Source organism: Rhinichthys klamathensis, unplaced genomic scaffold (assembly GCF_029890125.1).
Source record: "Rhinichthys klamathensis goyatoka isolate OS25496 unplaced genomic scaffold, OSU_Roscu_1.1 h1tg000277l_1, whole genome shotgun sequence".
Taxonomy (NCBI): Eukaryota; Metazoa; Chordata; class Actinopteri; order Cypriniformes; family Leuciscidae; genus Rhinichthys; species Rhinichthys klamathensis.
The window spans coordinates 1,260,080-1,283,533 of NW_026606796.1; the positions used below are offsets into that span (position 1 = coordinate 1,260,080).

The 23,454-nt window shown below is 38.3% G+C and overlaps 1 protein-coding gene across 1 annotated transcript in view; it reads right to left on the minus strand.

Moving 5' to 3' along the window:
• The window catches only part of grin2cb (glutamate receptor, ionotropic, N-methyl D-aspartate 2Cb), a 51,326-nt gene that overhangs the window by 1,664 nt on the left and 26,208 nt on the right, over positions 1 to 23,454 (minus strand). The window contains exons 5-12 of the mRNA XM_056268859.1: positions 17,516 to 17,727; positions 7,843 to 8,011; positions 6,310 to 6,463; positions 5,811 to 5,936; positions 3,170 to 3,399; positions 1,548 to 1,708; positions 949 to 1,136; positions 219 to 451 (exon numbers count right to left, since the gene is read on the minus strand). Coding sequence (XP_056124834.1) covers positions 219 to 451; positions 949 to 1,136; positions 1,548 to 1,708; positions 3,170 to 3,399; positions 5,811 to 5,936; positions 6,310 to 6,463; positions 7,843 to 8,011; positions 17,516 to 17,727 — 1,473 coding nt within the window. The remainder of the gene's footprint in view (positions 1 to 218; positions 452 to 948; positions 1,137 to 1,547; positions 1,709 to 3,169; positions 3,400 to 5,810; positions 5,937 to 6,309; positions 6,464 to 7,842; positions 8,012 to 17,515; positions 17,728 to 23,454) is intronic.

The window sequence follows — 23,454 nt, forward strand, 5'->3', positions numbered from 1 at the left end:
TCAAAGTTTAATGTGCCTCCTTATGGTGAATTATTTGATTGATTGAATTTACCCAAATATCCCTTTTTAGTAAACAAGTAGCCTAAATACAACAGACTGTGCATTATGATTTGGGCTGGGTAAAAATATTTGACCAGTGTTAAATGGTATTATACCTAGCCTAGTCTGAATCTAAAAATGACTTAATATTGAAATGTAAATTTACAAGGCAATCTTACCCTGCTGATGGCCAGTAGAAAGTCTAAGTGATCAGACTTGTGGACAGAGTGCCTCAGTTTCCAGTAAAGTAGATGTTCCCAAGCAAAGACCAGCAGGCTGAGGCCCATGGCCACGAGCAACATGTAGAAAACACCTGCCATGTTGTCTATGTCTAGTTTAGAGCTCATGACCTCGTTTTTCTCATTCTGACATATTCCAGACAGCCATACTGTTTCCAGTCTCTGTGTGTCCCCTGCATGAAAGGAAACAGGGTCAGGAACAATGCCAGAAACAGCGGCAGTCAAAGACTACTCAACTATGACAGAAACAAGTGGATACTATAAGAACCACAAATGTGCTCTGCTCCAAAACCTAGTAAGCTTCCTACCTAGACAACATTTTAAGGCATAATTTGTGCGCTCCCGCAATGAAGGCTTTTCCGAAAAGTAGGTACTTTGTTTGGGCAATATTGCATGTATTCTTCAGGGTTAAGTATACATTGTGTCAAGCATGAAAAAATCAATAAATAAAATGTAGGCAGCAAAGTAGCTCACTAGTTTTAGAACAGAGTCAGTGTCTACTGTTCAGTGGAGGTTTTCTTAAGCCTGTAGTTTGCGCTGACATTTCATAACCTCTCAATTCTCAGCACATCAAGTTTTTTTTTTTTACAGTAAGAGGGGAATTTTATAGCTTCCATGCTGGGGGCGGAGGATATTAAGTGTTGACCAGTTTCCCCCAAGTGCAATTTACCATCTCCCAGGAACTGGAGGAGAGCCAGGTCTATGGGGCGCTTCCAGCGGGAGTCCTTCTGCAGAGCAATGCCGTAGCCTGTGGTAGCAAACACCTTCCCACTACCAATGGTGACCAGCTTGCAGCCCTCATCCTTGCCAGCCATATAATTAAGAACTGCTGCATCATATATGAAGGCATCCAACTTCCTACACAGAGGACAGAAATGAGCCCAAGGCAAATGGCTTAGTAATTACACGTAATTATGTCAAGTAAATAATTAGCTCTTGTTAATTTATACTCCCCTTTTCCTTGACAAATGGTGGATGATACATTATTTATGTTTCCCACCAGTGTTTCACTGACCATTAGATCTAACAAAATTGCTTTTAAATGATGTATATAATGACCAATGGAGTAAATCAGAACAGATTATTAACAAAACATTTCACTATCAGAAAAGTAGCATGTTTTTGGACATGTACTTCGGTAGTACCATGATATTCTTTGAAGCACCTTGAAAATACCATGTAAATGGTACCACCATAGTACCGTTTTGTTAGCATTCAGAGCTCTTCCACATACCCACACACACATAAAATGTTATTGCTGAAACCCACCCTGTCTTAAGGCTGTTGAGAGCTTCTTCCACACCCTTCTGGTTGTATTTTATCATGTGGGTGTGCATGTCAGGGTAATTGCTTCGAATGTTCCTCTCGGTGCTGCCATTTGGGACTGTCCCGAAGCGAAAAGGAGGATAATGTTCCTGGGGTTTTTGAAACTGAAACCAAAAAAGGAATAAATGACATTTCAATTGTTTAGCTGAGGCAGGTTGCATCTTAAACTTAATAGTGTCGATCAACTCAGATTACATGGACTTTACACAGAATCTACTACTGCCCAGGTAGTAGTGACCTTGGAAAAGTAAATCGAAGTACTGCTTTTTTATTTATATATTTTCCTTACTGATTCTTTGGACAGTTGGCAAGAGTTGACTCATTTTACACAATGCACATAGTATAGGGGATAAAGTAATTCGCTCTGAGTGACCATATTAGACAAAGGGTCTTCAACTGGGAGTCTGCAACCCCAGGTCCAATTCATGTTTGATTATAAAAAAAATTGTTAAAAAATTAAAACAGTCAAATGATAAGCACCCTCAAAGGAAAGCAAGAGCACCATCAGTTAATACTGTAATAATAACAACATATTGGCGAAACTCTTTTGGCTAACGCTCAAGAGCGTATTTGTGTTTGTTGACTTGTTTGTTGATCTCTTGAACACAATGGCCAATAAGAGGTTTAATTTAGAATCCACTCATCGCTTAAAACGGCAGCGTTTTTGTTCAGTGCTGAGTTCTGCACGCTTGCGAACAACAACAACACCACTATATAATGTTGCTGCTAACATATATTACCATGGCTCCAAGCACTTTTTTTTTTTTTTAATCTATGAATGATTAATCTGTTGTTGTTCTTTCCTAAAGTCCAATTAATTTCTCATTTGCATAATTCTATGGATTTCTGTCGCTTATAGTATTTTACTATAAAAAAAATATCTGTAATTGTAATAATAAATAAAAAATAATAATTCGTTACATTTATATAGCGCTTTTCTGGAAGGGGGAATCTCCTCAACCACCATCAATGTGCGGCATCCACCTGGATGATGCGATGGCAGCCATATTGCGCCAGAACGCCCACCACACACCAGCTTACTGGTGGAGAGGAGACAGTGATGAAGCCAATCAGTATATGGGGATTATTAGGAGGCCATGATGGATAGAGGCCAAGGGGCAATTTTGGCCAAAAATTTGGGATTTTTAATGACCACAGAGAGTCAGGACCTCGGTTTAACGTCTCATCCGAAGGACGGTGCTCTTTGACAGTATAGTGTCCCCGTCACTATACTGGGGCGTTAGGACCCACACAGACCACAGGGTGAGCACCCCCTGCTGATCTCACTAACACCTCTTCCAGCAGCAACCTGGTTTTCTCAGGAGGTCTCCCATCCAAGTACTAACCAGGCTCAGCCCTGTTGGCAGATCGTCACAGTATGATTTCAGGTTTTATTTTAAAATCTTATATTTAATATTCCAAATAAACATATTGGGTGTGACAAGGCCTTTCATAACTCATTTTGTTTCTGCCATATATGCTCTTACACAAAGAAAAACACATCAAAAGGTATCCAAATACAGCACCGCTGTCATTCAGCTCATTTACAATTACATACAACTTACCTTTTTGTCACTAAGTCCAGACACTGTGTCAATGTACTGCTCTTGGATCATGAAGGCAGCTAAATTGGCTGTGTAGCTGGCGAGAAAGATGACAGCAAAGAAAGCCCAAACCAGGACCATAATTTTGCTGGTTGTGCCTTTGGGGTTTTCAATAGGAACAGAGTTGTTGAAGACGATTCCCCACAGGAGCCAGACGGACTTTCCAATGGTGAAGGTTGGACCCCCAGGGGCTATAAAAGAGACACATTTATAGCATGTATAAAATAAATAATCATTTAATTTTAATTATTTATATAATTATGATTATGATTTCCATTACACGAGAGTAGATGTTAAAACTTCATGCTGATTTGTACTCGGCTTTCGCCAAGATAAGCAAAACTAAGACGTAGCTTTACAGTAAACTATGCTTCTCCATCCATTTACGCTTCTTTCCATAAGGTAGTGTGACTCCCCTTCTGTCCGGCGTTAACGGCAGCAGTGTACTTGGCGCGTTAGCGCACGCGACGGCTGCAACTACAGGACCAGCACGACAACCGTCTGGATTGAACCGAGTAGGGGACATCTCTAGGGTCTTCAAGTGGGCACCTTCCGTCCTCAGTGTTTCGTCGACTAGCCCACGACACCTCAAGAGGGCTCGACAGTGACTCTGGCGTCCCAGAGTCACCCCCCTCCGTCCCCCACTCAACTCAGCCCAGCTTACTGACCTCTACATCCCTCCTGCTGCTGAGACCTAACCACAATATCACAATCCGCGACCCAACCATACGCGCCAACCCGTTGACTAAGGCTGTCGAGCCCCACTGGTGCGTTAATATGCAGTTTCAGTGGACAACGGTTCCGTATGGCATATCACCTACCGCAAAACACAATATCTACCCAACCACCCGTCATTCACGCAATATCCACAGGAACGTATACAAACAAACCAACAGACTCTTCAAGTTTTCAAGAACTCTACGAAACCGTAGCGTGGCGGCCTGTACACAGCCAGCTAGAATCTTTCCGTCTCAACCACAGCCAGTTGCTGCTCCTTTCTGCTGCTTCAGATAAGTTCTTTACTGTGCGACGCAACTCTTGGCCACTGAATCCGACGTCTCTGAAGAACCGGGTTGTAGAGTGTGCCACAAAACCTCGACAACCCACTTCCACTGGATAAACCTGGACTCTCCATCCTCGCTGTTCTGCTTCAGTGGCCAGATGAGCATACCGCAGTTTCTTCCTCTCATATGCCTCATCTACCGCATCCTCCCATGGCACTGTTAACTCTATCAGTTGAACAATGCGTGCTGATCCAGACCACTAAACAATATCTGGTCGTAGGTTAGTGGTGGCAATCTCAGGTGGAAAAATAAGCCGTTGGTCAAGATCAGCCAGCATCTTCCAGTCCCTAGCAGCTTCCAGTTGTCCTGGGCGAGAATTGGTGTTAACACCTTTTCTTGGTGGTTGCTCGCCTGGGCGGAGGAATATTGTCTTCTATTTATATCGCAGTGTTTGGGAACAGTAATTTTAAAAAAAAGAAATCGATACTTTAATGCAAGCATGGATTAAATTGATCAAAGCTGATAGTAAAAACATATGCAATGTTAGAAAAAAAACTATTTCTAATAAATGCTAATTCTAAATAAATAAATAAAAATCCCCATTTCGAAAAAAAAAAAAGAGTTTTCAACACTAATATAACACGGTAACACTTTACAATAAGGTTCATTAGTTAACATTATTTAACTACCTTAGTTAACATGAACTAAGAATGAACAATACTTCAGCATTTATTAATCTTAGTTACCGGTAATGTTAATTTCAACATTTACTAATATATTATTAAAATCAAAGGTATTTGTTAACATTAGTTAATGCACTTTGAACTAACATGAACAAACAATGAACAGCTTTATTTTTATTAACTACCATTAACAAAGATTAATAAATACTGTAACAAATGTATTGCTCATTGTTAGTTCATGTTAGCTAATAGATTAACTAAATGTTAACTAATGAACCTTATTGTAAAGTGTAACCAATAACACTACTAATAAGAAATGTTTCTTCAACACCAAATCAGCATATTAGAATGATTTCTGAAGGATCATGTGACACTGAAGACTGGAGTAATGATGCAGAAAATTCAGCTTTGCCATCCCAGGAATAAAGTACATTTTAAAATATAATAAAATAGAAAAGTAATATAATTTGATCAAATAAATGCAGCCTAGGTGGCTTAAGAGACTTCACTCAAAAACTTTTGAACGTTAATGTGTATATATATTTGAATTACTTAATTATTTCTATAATACACATATGCACATCCTATATAACAGATGTTCTCTTGGCCATTTTGATTGAATTAGTCATAGATGGGCAAAGAAATTCTTTTCTAGTTCCACCTTGACATCAGTTCTTAATGTGGTTCTTGTATCTCACACACAGCCACAGAAAAGCCAAGCAATCAATCAAAGTCAAATTAGCAAAGCGACAAACGTTAATTAAACCTCAGAAAAATGACCTTTTACACTAGGAGACAAGTACACACCCTGTCAGCTCGGTTTATGTGGATTGATTAGGCTGCTTCCACAACTATTCTTCCTCTCCTAGCTTTGTGCCTGATAGAGAAAAGACTGTTTGAAAAACCAAGGCTGACCTTTGGCACTGACAAGGCTCCGGTTATACCCAACAGGGCTGAAGTACTCAAAGACGAACACGGTGACTGCCACAACAGTCAGGCACATTACGAACATCATAACCCACACGGCTGGACTGTAAGGCTCTGCAAGACAGAGGGAAAGACCAAAAATACAAAACTCAGCTGATTATCTGATTAAGATCTTGCACATAATGCTGTTTTTGTTTGTGATGTAAATGCTGTGCAATTAGAAAAAAATAAAGAACAAATGAATGTTAAGCAGAGTCAAAATGCCTTTGTTTGTGTTCAGAGCTGGTGATTCAGTAGAAAATGTTTGTCCTATCTAGGATTTATTCTAGATTTAATCCAACAAAGGCATAACATTTGAATTTAATCACATTCTAATCAAAACGCCACGGGTAGGAAATATTTAACAAGATATTGAGAACCTTCAAGCATCTCTCATAAACTGTGTGAGTGTGTCCTTGAAAATGGATGGATAATGAAGACTCCTCACCCAGGAAGGCAGAAGGTGAGACTGTTCCATTGCTTCTGGCCACCATAACACTAATCCCAGTCTCCACAAATGGCACTGAAAAGTCAACAATCTCTGACCGCTCCTCATTGATGGTAAGAGAGCCAATTGCCATATCTGCACGCTTGTAGAAGACCTTGAACAAGGGGAAAGTGAGTGAAAACTTTAGAGCAGTCATCAGAAACAGCTAAATAATGGAGACCCGTGCAATTTCAGGGTGGAAATTTCAAACTTATGTTCAACACTCAATGAAGAACTTACTTCTATGCCATTAAGGAAGTCATTTCTATACAATATGCATGTGTGTAGCATAAATACAATCCTGACATACTATATGCCATGTTGATGTTGTCTTGTGACCTACACCTTTGCCATTTACAATTATAACCACTCTACCATGGCCTTGTGTGCAAAGTGTCCATTGGATGTGCACTTCAGAATTTCAGTGTAAAGAGTATTTTTCGCATACTGGTTATTTATACTTACTACTCATTTGGCATAATGCTTTTCACATACTATATCCTTGAGAAGTACACATATTTGGACGTAGAGAATGTCTCTGTACAACATTAAAGTCAAGTAAACGCAATGTACTATTAGTCACAATATAATAATATAATATAATATAATACAAAGGTTGGTCACACATTAGATTAGGGTCTCACTAGTTAATAGTGAGAATTGGACCCTAAACTAAAGTGTTACCAGTGGGTTAATACCCACTATAAACCTGACATAGTTTGAAAGTTTTTTTATGGATATCACAATTAAGACTATTGTTATTATTAGCCTCTGGTTTCCAGATTCCAATTTCTTCAAGGAATGGAAATGGACATGAACCACTAGGTCTCATTACACAACTTCGCAAATCGCTAACATCGCAAATCATTGTTGACAGATTTGTTTTTTCCGTCACCCGCAATCAGGCTCATGAATACAATTCCTTATATCACACTCATGTCAGCCCGTAATTTCTGTCTTGCTATTGTATAATAATTATTTATCTCATGTAATGATCTATTTCTCTCGCAGTGTGAAAAGCATTTAAGCCTTGTATGTGGAGCGTGGGTTTGCTATCTTTAAACTCATCAACGTTTAAGCAGATGCAGGTGATGAAAACCGATGAAGTGATCAGCAGCTGTAGAAGACACTAAACCACCGGATTAAGTGACACTACACGCAGCAGGAGGTCACAGGATGGAATGTGTCGAGATCGCTTTTAAAGCCAGTTATGCTCCATGAATGCACTTAATAACTTTAGCTGCAATATTTGGTGGTTTAAGGAGATCTGTTAAATACAGAAAGAAAACAGGGTGTGAGTAATGTTAGGAAAAACGTGTTGACACTGTCATAGGAAGCTGATTTATTTCTTGTATCACGCTGTAAGCTGTTTTATTTTTATATTCTCAGATGTTAATTTAGCTCATTTCCCATGAGCACTGAACTGTTGACATGTTTGAAGTGTGAGTGCGTTTATGTGAGAAAGAGAGAGAGAGAAAATGTGCCATTTCATACCTCTCCAATCATCCCATTCCAGACGCCACGGACCATCTTGCCATGTTTCCCATTGGTGACCAGATAAAGGTCATATGAAAACTTGATTGTGCGTGAGAGCTTCTTTAGGATGTCTATGCAGAAGCCTTTGCAGCAGAGTTTGGTGTAAGGCTCAGTGTGACCGGTTATACTGCACAAACAATAAAAATAAAATAAAAATAATTATATATTAAACATTTAGTACAATTTTTCATCTTTCTTTAAAAACAAGTAATAGTTCACCCCAAAAAGAAACATTATTCCAAGCAACTTGTATGCTACATTGCAAGCATTCAGAAGCCAAATGATAGCTTATATGCGAGAATTTGTGTCAAAAATTGTGGTCATATGGACCACTTTTACGTTATTATTAGGGTGCTTTTGTGTCCTATTTGAAGCTTGAAGCTTTTAGTCTATGTTTATTGTAACTGCATGGAAAACAGTCATCAAAATATCTGCAGAAGAAAATTATATAGGTGTAAATAATGACAGACTTTATTTTGGGGTAACTAAATGTCCTTTAAACCATTTAGGAAGGAACCATATAAAAAGGTTATGATCCACATACTCCCATTGAACATTTGGTGAAGAGGATCAAAGCGCATGGTTCTAGGGCAAAACATATGGTGTTCAAAATAAAGATGAAAAACCGCACTCTCTAGTTGCATCTCATATATATTTATTTATACCATGTCCACACAGACGCGTTTCGGCCTAAGCCATCATCAGTGAGTGTGTGGTGTGAAACAAAGAGATTGCTTTTTAACATCACAGGTGAACCCCATTAACATCCAATCAGCAAGGACGTTTTGTGGGTGCGAGTTATAAAACAGTAATCAAAATAAAGATGAAAAACCGCACTCTCTAGTTGCATCTCATATAAATTCTTTAGATCAATTAAATTGAAGTCCTTTTTTACTTGTGGAACCAGCTCAGTCCAGCCCACAGTTAGAACCTATCCTAAAGAACATTTGGAGAAGAGCCGTTTTCGGCCAAAAAGTACATTTATACCCCTGTATCCAACCCTTCGGTTCAGACGTTCTGCCGGCTGGTTGATCAGGATGTTTTTTATCTATTAACAAGAGATCGACATTTTTACCCGACCCTTTCGACTAGAGAACGTGAAGCTTTGCGGGCTCTTAGTAAAGATGTCTCGATTGTAATTAAGCCTGCTGACAAGGGTGGTGCGGTTGTAATACAAGACAAGGATTCATACCGCAACGAAATTTTGAATCAACTTGGAGATCAGGAATTGTATTCCTCCCTTACTTGTGATCCGACGAGTCGTTTTTTTAATATGATAAAAAGAACTCTGATTGGTGGCGAATCAGACAATCACATCACTAAGGAAGATTTTAACTTTTTATTGCAAACTCATCCAGTACGACTGGTATTTTACACCTTGCCGAAAATCCCAAAAAAATGTGAAGGAACTACTCCAGGCCGTCCAATCGTGGCCGGTAGCCAATCCCTAACTGAACCCATTTCTCAGTATGTAGACTGGTATATTAAGCCAATTGTCTGGACATTACCTTCATATTTAAGGGACACTACTGATTTTTTGAGTAAACTGACAAATGTCCATATATCAGATGATGATTGGTTATGTACTATCTATGGATATAACTAGTCTGTAGCCTATACCAACATTCCACACGATCTAGGTTCAAGGCAAGGCAAGTTTATTTTTATAGCACATTTCATACACAATGGTAATTCAAAGTGCTTTACATAGAAGAAATTAAAAAATCAAAAGAAATATCAATAATTAAAACAGTTTAGAATAAAGAAATTAAAATAATCAAAAGAAATAAGAATAATTAAAACAGTTTAGAATAAAAAAAAAATATATATATATATATATATATATATAATACAGTACAAACAGTCAGACGAACAGTGGCACAGTGCTCATTCAGTAAATGCATGCATTCATGTTCATGTGCATTGGAACATTATTTAAAATCTAGAGATGTTGATAAGCCTCCAACAAAGTTTCTGTGGGATCTGGCACATACAGTGCTGACAATGAACTATTTCAAATTTGAGAACAGTTTTTATCATCAGGTTAAAGGCACGGCGATGGGATCTCCATTTGCCCTATGCAAACTATGCAAACTTATTTATGGGCAAGTTTGAAGCAGACTTTGTTTATTCTCCAAGTAATATTTTACACCACTGTTTGAAATGCTGGTTTCGGTATATTGATGATGAGTTTTTTTATTTTCAGTGGAACAGTTGAAGAACTTAATCTATTTCATGAATTTCTAAATTCCAGACTTGACTCCATACGATTTTCCTTGGAATAGGCTACAGTATGTTTTCTATATCCTTTCTTTACGTTAAGATTTTTAGATCTACTGGACAGGCTTTACAGACGACAGTATTTCGTAAATCCACAGATAAGAATAATTTTTTACATTCAAAAAGTTACCATCCTCCATCTATGAAAAAAAGCATTATAGATAATCGAGTGGTCCTATCTACGACATTTTCTCCCCTTTCGGGTGAGATTAAATCAATAGTAAATAAGCACTGGCATGTTTTATCTAGTGATACACAGATTGGCCAGTCTTTTCAGAACCCTCCACTTTTTGCCTATAAGAGGTCGCATAATTTGAGAGATATGTTGGTCAGAGCTGATTCTTACACTCCGCCTACTAACTGGCTTACAGCCCTTGATCCGGGCAATTTCCCTTGTAGGAGTTGCGCGAATTGTAATGCGATGATTACAGGTAATTCTTTCCCACATCCACTGACTGGCAAGAAATTCTCTGTGAGAGGGAGAATTACTTGCCGTACGTCCTTTGTTGTGTATTTACTTAAATGTCCATGTGGGCTTTGTTATGTGGGTAAAACAAAAAGAGAGTTGAGAATAAGATTACACGAACATAAAAGTAACATACGTAATCACGACATTAAGTCACCAGTGGCTAGACATTTTAATGAATTTGGGCATGATATTTGTACTTTGAAATTTCAAGGCATCGAGTTAGTTAAATCTCTCCAACGGGGTGGAGATAGGGAGCGCTATCTCCTTCAACGAGAGGCTTTTTGGATTTATACGCTTCAAACGGTATACCCAAATGGTCTAAATGAAGAACTGACGTTAAACTGTTTCTTGTAAACAATTTAATCTGTAATTTAAGTTTATTAATTTAATTCTCATGTTTAACCTGGTGTTTATTTCTGTTTTATTTTTATTTATTTATTATTTTTATTTTCTTATATATATTTTTTTCTTTTCTTTTTTTCTTTTTCTTCCTTTTTTTTGTAATTGTTTATAATGTTTACATGTGAGCATTGTTTATGATTTGTTTTGTTGTTACTCTTTGTGTGTTTTTATGTTGGTAACTTGATGCACCTGACGTTGCTGATTGGATGTTAATGGGGTTCACCTGTGATGTTAAAAAGCAATCTCTTTGTTTCACACCACACACTCACTGATGATGGCTTAGGCCGAAACGCGTCTGTGTGGACATGGTATAAATATATATGAGATGCAACTAGAGAGTGCGGTTTTTCATCTTTATTTTGATTACTGTTTTATAACTCGCACCCACAAAACGTCTTGGGAGTTGAGCGCGCCTGTTTTCAGCACTATTGAAAACATATGGTGTGACACACATCTGAAAGAAAGATTACTGACAGAAAGACTAATTAATCATAACTGGAATAATACAGACATGAGTATGGAGAGAGGAAATGATATGTGTTGCCATAAAAGATTATGAAGAAGACTTCATATACAGAGGTACAATGGAATCAACAGTAGTGGCCAAAACTGATTGTATAACGTTTAGTTTTGGGTTTGTTTCAATGTAAAAAAGTAAGTGCTGCCTTAAATGTTAAGTTTAGTCAACTCAAATATCCAAGTTGTAACTTAGTACAACTTCACATTTCAAGTTGCCTAAACTTAAAATTTAAAGGCAGCACGATCACTTACTTTTTTAAGCTGAAACAACATTTTCAAGTCAAGTCAAGTCATGTCGTGTTTTGTTTTTATTTTTATTTGTTACAGTTTTGTAAATAAAGCTGCACTTGGGGTCACTTCAACAACTCGCCTATGGTGGAAATTCTTATGGTAATGTCCGGAAGAGTTATTTGTTTTTAAACAATTTCAAGTTTGATTAAACAATCAAAATAAGAGGAAAATATTTTATATATTATAAATATTAGGGAAGAACAAAACATTGGACTTGGTATTCATCTGACAACATTTTTGGGCAAAAAAGGCAACTATACAGCTACAGGTTTAATTTTACTATGCAAAAAAAAAAATGCATGGAAAACAAAAAGCTTACAGGAAAAAGCATACATTGACTACAACATAATGAATTATTAATATCCCATTGGTTCTCTTGTTTTTGCACGTGTTCATAATTTCTTTGAATGACAGCTTGGTTAAAAATGATGTCCGCACAATTTGGCATGTAAAGTCCGGCTCGATTGGTCCAAATGCGGCATCCAATCAGCGGAAGAAGGTTACTCTGCGTATTGCTTACCTTTCCTTTTTACGCAACACAATAAGATTAAATGGAACACAATTTCTTATGTATTTTCTCGTTATTTCATCTGACTCCAAAAATGAATAAAGTTTTAATGATATCTGTGTATCATTAAAATGAACGAATATTTGATTATTCTTTTAAACTCTGATTATATTTTACCCGCTTAGATCAGGAAACTATATCGCTCTGCAGCCCTTCTCTCAAGGCTGCACGACACACTCTGTCAGGTCCAATCATTAAATCAGAGGTAAGTTTGACTAAATATCTAAGATTTGCCGTATTCACACGCACATAATCAAAGACATATATATAGTCCCCTTGAAGCGCCTCCTCTAGAAGTTAAATCAGTGAATTACTTTAGTAGGGATGAATGACCACCATGAAAGACACAAGCCGATCAACTCACTTCTCTTAAACTGACTTCAGGTCAAACCCGTGGCCGAGACCACGCACATAGATCTAAAGTAATCACTAACTTAAAACAGTGGATATAGACACACCGGAAACTAAGAAGATCAAATCAACATTTGTTGATACTAGTCGGCGATAGCTTGTCTCCTCGTTAAAGTACACTTAAAATGATATCGGAAATTAGCCGTCACTAAAACTGACCAAAAGATGTGGAAATATACGAATCCGATAATCTAATAGGGAAAAAACAGTTCAGAGTCATCAGAATAAAATCAAACGTTTACAATTTATTGACCAGGTAATGAAGCAACAATTCAAAATCCAATTCATGAAATCATCAGTTAATCATACAGAAATCGAGGAATTTGTAAAGTATTACCTGGCAACGAAAATTACACACAGCGATTGTGTGGGCAGTCAACCTACAGACTCCCTGAACTTTTCTGCTCCTTTTCTTTATATACCCAGATAATTTAATATTCTTACCAAATGGTGTTGTCTGTCATTATAATTAGATTTTGGTCCCCTCTAGAGGGGTTCACACTTTGAAGGGGTTCTTGTTTTACATACAGGAGGTAGTTAGAATGGAGGATCTGAGGGAGGTGAGGAGGGGGGGGGGATGCAAGGGAAGTAGTGTGTGTGAGGTGTGAGCTGCATCTCAGAAGTTCCTGTTGCACATGCAAGAGATAGTTCAAGTGTTAATTTTCAGGAGCCCCTTTTGTTTCCTCGAGGGGTCGATCAGACTTACTGGCACCAGCCTTACATTTCAATTATCACAAATTAAAAAAAAAAATGACTCCAAGCACAACTATGCAATATGCTTACAAAATCTTTAACAAATTCTTTATATTATTTGAATGAAAATTTTCCTAGGCCAGACATCACTTTTGGCCACTAATGTATAGTACGTCTGAGGGCTTTTCTTTCTTATTGACCTGAAAAGAACAATAAATAGCCTACATAATAATGTTTACTCATATCAATAATAGCTACATATAAGTAGATAAATACAGGCTCAAAAAGCAAATAAACACTGCTCTCTTCAACAAACTGCTGCGATTTAAAAACCCATAGCCCAGAATCTATAGAAATGTAATGCTTGGTTGTGAGCATTCACAATAAAATGTTCGGAAAAAAGCGATGGCCTCCATTAACCGTTAGATGCTGGAGGCACTGAGCAGAGAAACTCTGAGAGCAATAATGATACATCACCTCTAACCTCCCCCAGACCTCCTGCGTAATGAGCTGTACGGGGAGTGGACTTGGGGCGGAGGGCCGGCAATGCAGGGTGTGCGGCACTGGCAGCAACCATAACAAAGAAAGACAAATGAAGTGTTTGGAAAGATGAGAGTCTCCTCTGCAAGCGATCTGGACATAACATAAACAAGCCTGTCTCTTTTCTAGCCTGTCTCACCACCTGCAAATGGCGCTGGCAGTTTGGGTTAAGTGGGCTGTGAATTAAGGATGAGATGTTTAATCAGTCAAACAAACAAACACACACACACACACGCATGCACGCACGTACGCACACACACACACACACACACACACAAAACACAAGGGACAGAGGGACAAAGTGCATCAGTTTCCTGGTAAAATGGACACAGACACACTTGCATCCTAGGGAGTGTCAATCAATTATTTCTCCTTTAAACAAAGGATATGGATCTTTGTTATCATTGCATACAGTCAGTTAATGTGAAACAGCTGTTTGAGAGATGTACAGTGGCTTGACCTATCTATTGCAGAAATGGGTGAAGCACATCGATTTGGTTGTGGTAGACTAATGCATTTCATTTCCAAACACAGTGCCACAATAGTGCCACAGTCTGCTGACCTTGATATACATGGCATCATAAATGGCAGTGACCGCTGGTGCTGCTGAACTTTAAAAAGAGTATACCATATGGGAGACCTAGATCACACTACACTACCAAGTTTGGGTTCTGTAAGATTTTGTAATGTTTTTGAAAGAAGTCTCCTATGCTCAAGCACCAAGGCTGCTTTTTTCGTCTTAAAAAATACAGAAAAAATGAAATATTATTATCATTTAATTTTCTTTCTAATTTTATTTATTCCTTTGATGGCAAAAGCTGAATTTTCAGCAGCCATTACTACAGTCTTCACTGTCACATGATCATCATTCAATATACTGATTTGGTGTTCAAGAAAAAATCTTGTGCTGTTTAATATTTTTGTGGAAATGTTATAATGTTTTTCAGAATTCTTTAATGAATATAAAGTTCAAAAGAACAACATTTATTTTTGTCACAATGTAAAAGTCTTTACTTTTAAACAATTTAATGTGTCCTTGCTAAATAAAATAATTAATTTTTTAAAAAAAAATCTTACTGACCACAAACTCTTTAACTGTAGTGTACTGTATATATGTGTATTATCCCAAATACAAATGTATAAATAAATTATATTTATAGTTTATATTTAAATATTAAAACAATTATGTAGTTCGTGAAATAACAAAATTGATGGAAACATTAACATTGTTTTTGCCACCAGATTAATTCTATAAAACAGCAACATTGGGACAATAATAAGTGCTGAATCTTGTCCTAATGCATGGAAGTGATACATTTGGACAAAATTATGTAAAAAATTTATGTTTAAAGGTATAGTTCACCCAAAAATGAACATTCTGTCATCATTTACTCAACCTCAAGTTGTTCCAAACCTGTTTGAGTTTCTTCTGTTGAACACAAACAAAGATATTTTGAAGAATGTTGGTAACCAGACAGTTGACAGTAGCCATTTACTTCCATACTATTTTTTTTTCCTACTATGGAAGTCAATGGCTACCGTCAACTGTCTGGTAACCAACTGTCTGGAGGGTGAGTAAATGATGACAAACATTTTTAATTTTACGTAAACTATCCGTTTAAGGAGAGAATTATCAAATTATTTAACAGTTTGAAACCAATATACAAAGCCAGTGCTTGAGAAAAAGTGTGTTTGCGTAATTGAACTTTTGACTCAAAACCTGTGACAACAAACCCCATTCTCCCCAACCATATTTTGGTATACACTTACTTTAAATCCTGAATAATAGTTTTCCCATTTGTATAAATGACTAATTGGCATGTGTAAACACATTGGTAGACAAGAATTGGGAATCATTGTATAATAAATCCATAAATTCACTTAAACATAAAAAAATGCCCATTGTTACCTCAGGTCCAATTAAAAGCAGTTGTCATACTTTTCAGAACTTTCTGAACATGGGTGCCAATTAGCATGAAGGTCTGTGATGGGCCCAGAGCAGAACGTCACCATTACAGTTATTGATCATTGTTTCCCCTTCAGCCATCACACGCTTCCCATGGGGTGATTACTCTGCTTTATGATTTATTTACACTCTCTCCCCTCAGCATGGAGCCATAATGAGCCTGTCATCTCTCTCTCTCTCTCTCTCTCTCTCTCTCTCTCTGGGCATGACACACTCAGCATGTGTTACCTCCAGAGCTACACAATTCACGGAATCTGCTTTCATTTACCTGGAGGAACCAACTTTTGGAATTACACTATTTTATTGTTCATGTCTAAGAATTCCATCCACAGAGGAAAGCAAATTACAGTGATCAAGGAGTCACAGATTTTAAATAGCAAGTTTATGCCTAGGGCAAGGAGGGTTGAGGGATTAATTGCTGGAATGAGCAAAACAATTCCTAATAATAGGTCTTCAGTCCAATGAGCTTCTGTTTAAATCATTAAGCCCTCTGGTAAATCAAGATAAGAATGGGTGGCATTCAATGAGAGCACTAAAATTTAGTAGCCAAGTTTGGGAGCCTCCAAGGTGCTTAAGTTGTGTCTCATTTCCCTTTTTAGATAGACTAAAAAAATACTAGTAAGTACGTACTTTTAACAGTCTTTTGCTATAAGGTGATGTTCTCATAAAAGGGTTAGAGTACATAGCAACTAAACAGGACTAATATTCTTAAGATTCCAGCACAGAAGAAAGTAAGTCATACAAATAATGTGTTTTTTTTCTCTTCATTTTGTGGGTGAACTATCCCTTAAAAATAAATAATACTTCAGTAAGGTTCAGTAATTATCTGCATTTTAAACTCTCTACAAGCTTGCAGATGCAACATCCCAATAAAGTGTGTAATAGGCTTGCTGGACTGTAACAAGTTGCATATGCTAAGTGACTCTCGTGGCATATTACTAAATGGGGATGTTTGCCAGTTTTGTGTAGGCGTTATTTGACTTCTTTTTAATTAGCAGTCTGGGTTTTATTTTTTTCAGCTCTGCTATCTAATATCAGAAAAAACTGGGAAATATTATATAAAACAGTGGTATACTGTAGGCAGAATGCGTTCTTAATATTAAATGTTAGACGTTTCCACCTAAAGTTTAGTAAAACTCTTTCTCGGTTTCAAATGTTCTTGTTTGTTTAATGACTCATTCTAGAAAGTGAAAAGGTTGCTGCTGCTTATTTTATAATTATTAATGGGTACCTATTATCCCTGTACTAGGTACAATCCATCCAGTGGACACTCTTTATTGCTCCCCTTAATAAGAGACAATTCATTTTAAAGATCAATGTAATCAAATAGTACATTTGCAATGTGCAGCAGAGAGAGGATAATGTAATGTGGAGACTGGGCTCTTTATGAAATTTTCTAGATATTGGTCTCATAAACAACCTCATTTGATGAATACCTTCATAAACAACAGCCACAGATGTTGACCTTTTGAAGTCACATTCACAGGTGTACCTTTCAGTCCGGTTGGACTGCCGACGGCACGGCACAGTATTGCGCACACAAGTGCCCGTGGCAGGATCAACACTCTCCACGACGACGAAAGGCCTCTCCTCCAGGGTAGCCACGGTCAGGTGGCGGTTGTCAGATACGGGCTCCAGGAAGCTCCCATAACGGGGCCATACAGGGTAACGCATCTGCAGAATCCCTCCCTCATAGTTTCCTACCTGTGGAGGGTTTCAGAAGAGGTTTAAATGTGGATTAAACCTTATGAATGGTTAAAGGTTAAAACATATATAGACATTTCTTCATTGACTTCTACTGTTTTAATACTAATTATATTTCCTATGCCCTAATCCTGAAGCTATCCCTCACATAAATCCTTTTGCATTTTTAGATTTTCATTAACCATAAAACCTGACATATTAAATAACTGTCAGAAAAGGTTAAAAAAAGGTTTTTTTTTAGTTGACTATCATATTTGATGCATTTGGCATTTTTGGTATGATATAGGATAATAAAGAGCTGATACTTGAGGAGAGAAAAAACACCTACATTTTATTCAGAGGCCCAAACTGAACAAAAATAAAACGTAAGAAAAAGTGTTAATCTTCAAATATGACTAATAATATAAAAGATATTCTTACGGTTAGTTAAAAAACAAACCAGTAAAGATTTCACAGCGAAAAGACACACGTACCACAACCTGAAGGTGGACGCTTTTGGAATGATAAAATGATGATGGAATGATGGTATAAGACAATCAGGGCTCGACATTAAGGCTTGTCCGCTTGTCCGGGACAAGTGGATTTTTTGTAGGACAAGTAGAAGAGAAAATTAGTTGTCCGACCGGACAAGTTCAATTTCAAACAAAATAAAATGCCATGTTACTTCACGTTATGTGCCACTCGTTACGTCTATTTTACAGATTTAATTTTACCGATTTGAAACGAACACATTTTTTCGCGCTGCCTGTGAATGTCCTGTGACTCACAGAAAGACGCGCGCCAGTATGCATGCACAGACCGCGCGCCAGAAGTTCTCTTTCGCGCTTGAACGAACATCAACAACACACACAATTAAGCAAAAATGTCATTTGTCGAGTATCTTCATAACATAAGAACAGTCTTATGATGGACATAAAGAGTTGTGACTCGTGAGAGAATGAGGCGCGTGTGATATCCGCGTCTCTGTCCCAGCGGCTGCTCTTAAAGGGCCAGCTACCAATAAAGCGTTCTGTCAGTAAAGTTCCTGAAAGAACAAAGGGAACAGAGAAAATTACTCACTGCTCTTGACTAAAGAACTTGTGTAGCTTCAATAAGTAGTAGTCTATATATAATTTATAATTTATGCAGCCCAGACTGTTTGATAACTTTATTCAATTTCTGTATATGTCCTACCTGTTAGACAGTTAATTTTTATCCAGACATCAATGGCTTATTGATCATTATAGGTGTTATCAATCATTTAATTGTTATTGCTAATTTCAGAATTATCACTAATCTGTGTGTGCATTTGGTTTAGAACCAAACAAGTTGACTCATGAAACCATTTGTTTATTATATCGCAATCGCATATCACAACCGCAATATTGAACTCAATAATCGCAATATGACATTTTCCCCAAATCGTGCAGCCCTAGATAAAATTATAAATCTTTACCCGGACAAGTGACTTTTGTGCATGGACAAGAGAAACATAAATGTACTTGTCCGAAGGACAAATGCCTCAAAAAGTTAATGTCAAGCCCTGACAATGTTTGTAATTTCTGGTTTAATTTTATCCATGTAGGGGGTTCCATCACCTTGTATCCTTGTCTTTGGATAGGCAAAACCACACAAGCAAACATTCGACAGATGTGATAAAGGAAAATGTTCTAAAGTGCAATGGTGTCTTCCTCACGGGTATGTTGTATTTATCAACATATCATTATTTATCATTATTCGTTTGTCACATCATCAGCATGATGAATAATCAAATAAATATCCCACAGCTCTCTTATGTTATTCTCTTTTATTGCTCTTATTTTTTTTGTTTTTTCCACTGAACTTAAAATGAATTTGTAATAATGGTTAGAATTTATACTACTCCAGTAATGAAGGTGTTGCACAAAGCCGTAAATCTCCCAGGGCTCAGAGGCTCATGGGGAATCTTTACAGTGCTGTTTGTAGACTGTGGAAAAGCCCTATTATCCAGAGAGAGCTCAACCCACTGGTCCAGCTCAGCTTAAAAGAGACTATGGAGAGTCTGACTCAGGCGTGCCTCTACTAAAATTTCCCAAGAATCAATGCGTCACACCCAAATACCAAGGGGGAGATGTACGAACCTGCTGTCCGTCTCTGTGACCCTGTTTTAAAGTGACATGAGAGAAGAACATACACTCCTCTATCTAAAAAGCTGCAGTCCATTAGCTGGGGTTATTACGTGACTGCTTCTTGAATGTCTGACCCCTGCTACAGATTTTGAGCGAACAGCCATTTTTTGCAGCATATTGTTTAAAGAAAAATGTAAAAAGAGCTAAAGAAGGATGCACTGTTGCATATCCTTTTAAGGCAAAAGACAGGAAAGCTCAAGAAAGTGTTGCCACTAATTGTGCAGCAGCTGTTTGACAGCCTTTCCCAAATGCAGCCGAGGCTTTTCAGCTTGGGAATTGTAATCCATGTTTGGTTATGGTATTAGCTGTGAGGGGAAGTGAGCGTGATAAGCCTCGGCAACAGGGATTTATAGAAGAATCATTCATAAACTTCAGCAGAACAAATAGATTCAATCTCTAGACTCCAGGTGTGGATAACATGACAGCCTGGTGGCACATCACATCTGATCATTAGCAATGACAACAAGAGCACTAAAGAACATTTTATTTGCACATTAAATGAGGGCTGCGTCGTGGAAACTGTTCTTTATGTGTAAAGAATGAATCCAGACAAAGCCCAGCAGTTATTTCTGTCTATACCTGTTTTAGTGAGCACTTTCAGACCAGCAACTGAAATAGGCTGTGTAGTGAAAATGAGAGGTATAGTAATTCAGCAGACTAAAATGGCTGTAATAACAGGGTATTCTATTCTCATTCTGAGGCACAAACCAGATTTCGTTCGGAGTAGATATCTGTTATTTGGAATAGCCTATTTCGTTTTACAGCTGCCTAGCATATCTGGGATTCTTTAACTGAGATTTTCAAAAGCCAATGTCTGTCCAAACCACTGATCTATATACAGATCTGTGGTCTAAAACTTAACCAAGTCATCATGCACTTAAACTACAACAGCATTTTGTCTATTGCAGTTCACAACCGAAAATGGGTTGCAGGTCTGTTTTGAAAGGGTTGTGGACAGCAGGAAAAAACAAACAAACATTAAATGCCCATATAAAATGCAACTAACCATATAATTGTGGATAGTTAAGACAGTAAAATTACCTTATTACCTTTAAATGAGACGAAAACACCATTAAATACTCCCCATATACTTAGTTCTGTTAAAGGGATACTTCAGGATTTAGCATTAAGCTTTGTATTAGTAGAAAACCTGTAGTATTTTCGAATTACCATGCTTTCCACCCTCATATCCCCCTGAGACGAGAGATTTGTGTATTTTTTGTCTGGAAAAAAACCTTCCGATGACGCAAAAATCGTCATTTTGCGTCATCGGAGGATTTTTTGGCCAGAGGCTAAAGACTACAGCCAGTAGTAGGGGCTGTTCCGCTTGTTCTCAACCCGCCCATAGAGGGTGGGCTCTCACTCACAGAATGTACACATAGTGTCAGACATCTTTTTTTGGAAGCTAAGCTAGCAGGCTCTTGTTCTGTGGAGAAAGCTGAGTAGTAGGGGTTACCATCCTCTTTTTCCCGGACATGTCCGGCCGTTGATGTCCGAGATTCAGCTTTTGCTTTCTGCAGTCGCCATTCATTGTTTACATGCACACCTTTTGTTTCAATCTAACTGAATTCATTCCGATTGGTGAATCTGAATGTAGTTTTTACATGAACGCTAAACAAGTGATCGGTTGATGTGCGTTTTAACATTGCTAAGAAAATTCCCGCTCCTCCGTGAGAGATGCGAGACCGTGTGCCTCGCGTCGTTCTCCCGCGGCCCTCAGTCTCGTCCTGCTCGCCACAGTAAACATAATGAATGGCGACTGTAGAACGCAAAAGCCGAATCCCGGACATTTTGGGCGATCTCGAAACACATTTTCGGGCAGACTCATCATGGAGACTCACTAGTAGCCTAGACTTGTTGAACTACTGCGCTGTGTTACCGGTAGGCGTGGCCTCCTAGGGCAGCGAAGCAAGTGCATTCTGGGAGTTGTTGTCTTTCATCCACATAAGCCAAAAATAAATTTTCTGGCTTTTCTCAGTCCAGAAAGCTCCAAATTCAAAAATAATTTCACATTTCTTCTACATAAATGACCCATTTTAAATACACATTCATCTTTCCAGAGGTGAAGTATCCCTTTAAGACAACTCTCTGGGCCCTATCTTGCACCCGGCGCAAATGACTTTGTACACTGACGCATTTATCATTCCTATTTTGCACCCGCGCAAAGCGGACTTTTCCCTCCACAGACGCACGTCGGTAAACTAGGGAATGAACTTGCGCTCCCTGGGCGGTTCAGCGCAAAAAGGAGGCGTGTTTCGGCGCAAACATTCCCTAGTGCTATTTTGCAGTTCCAGAAAACAATTGCGCCACTGACCAGAAAAAACCTAGTCTAAAGTCAGTGGCGCGTTGCGCGTACATTCAGATGCTATTTTAAGCGCGCATGTTTGGCCATAATACAGAGTGTGAACAACGTGCATACACTGTAGATGATTCTCTCATCTACACAGATGCATTTTACTTTTTGCAAATGATATATTATTATAAGGAAAAATATTAAAACACGAGGGAAATCATTGTTGTGTCCATGACAATTTGAAAAATAGGCATAAAGCTTACACATTTACCCCGATTATTATATGCATGTTTAACCGAAGCTAATTTGGGTGGGTTTGTCCCATCCCCAATGTCACTTCTCTTTCTTTTACGGCCCTGACGAGAACATCGATCTCCTCGGCTGTGAACCAATTCTGAAGCGCGCCTGTAATGAGCCGTTATAATAGTTTTGCGCCATGGAACAAGCGCACCTCGTTCATCATGCTCTTAAAGGGAATGTGATATGACCCTCTTATTGGTTTGCTCCCGTTACGCCCAAACCACACCTATGAATAATGAAGCTACTTCAGACCAACCCCTTTTAGATTTGCGCCAGGCGCAAGTCAAGAGGCATTTATCCCGCCGGTAAAATAGCAACAGCGCCGGGATCCGCCCACAAAGTTACTTGCGCTTTGCGCTTTGAAACATGCGTTTCAGATCGTTAAAATAGGGCCCTCTGAGTGTTTGGCATGGTAATGGATGAGAATGTTGATGTTTGGTTTTGACGGATCTGCTTCGCTGATGCTGCTGTTATTGCTGCTGCTGTTGGTTATTGGGATTTGCTACTGCCAATACATACACGACACGCTGCTGTGAGCAAGTAAGACATGCTGCTGCTGTACAATATAGCGTTCATGAATTACCCGTAGCAGATCTATACAGGTGGAGCTGGGGAAGGTGGAGGGTTTCTGAAAGCGCGCTGCAACTGCTAGACAAAATGCTGACCCGTATTTGAAGTTTGAGCAGTGAGCTCATTGGCTACTGATACAGCAGGAAGCTGTGACCTATAGAGAAGATGTGATTGGAAGCAGATTGAGTTAAGGACAGAACTTTGTATTTGTAGGCAGAGTGTTCTATCAAACTCTATATTTGACAGAAGCTAAACAAATTAGACAGATTTCTCAGAGGATGCCATTGTTTTTGTTTACCTTTTACTTTTGTGTTTTACGTTTCATACTGTTTCAGGTCGCCACCTGATGTCCAATGCAAAATATCTGGATCCTGAAGCATTTCCTTCAAAATCTCACAATAGCACAGATGCACAAGG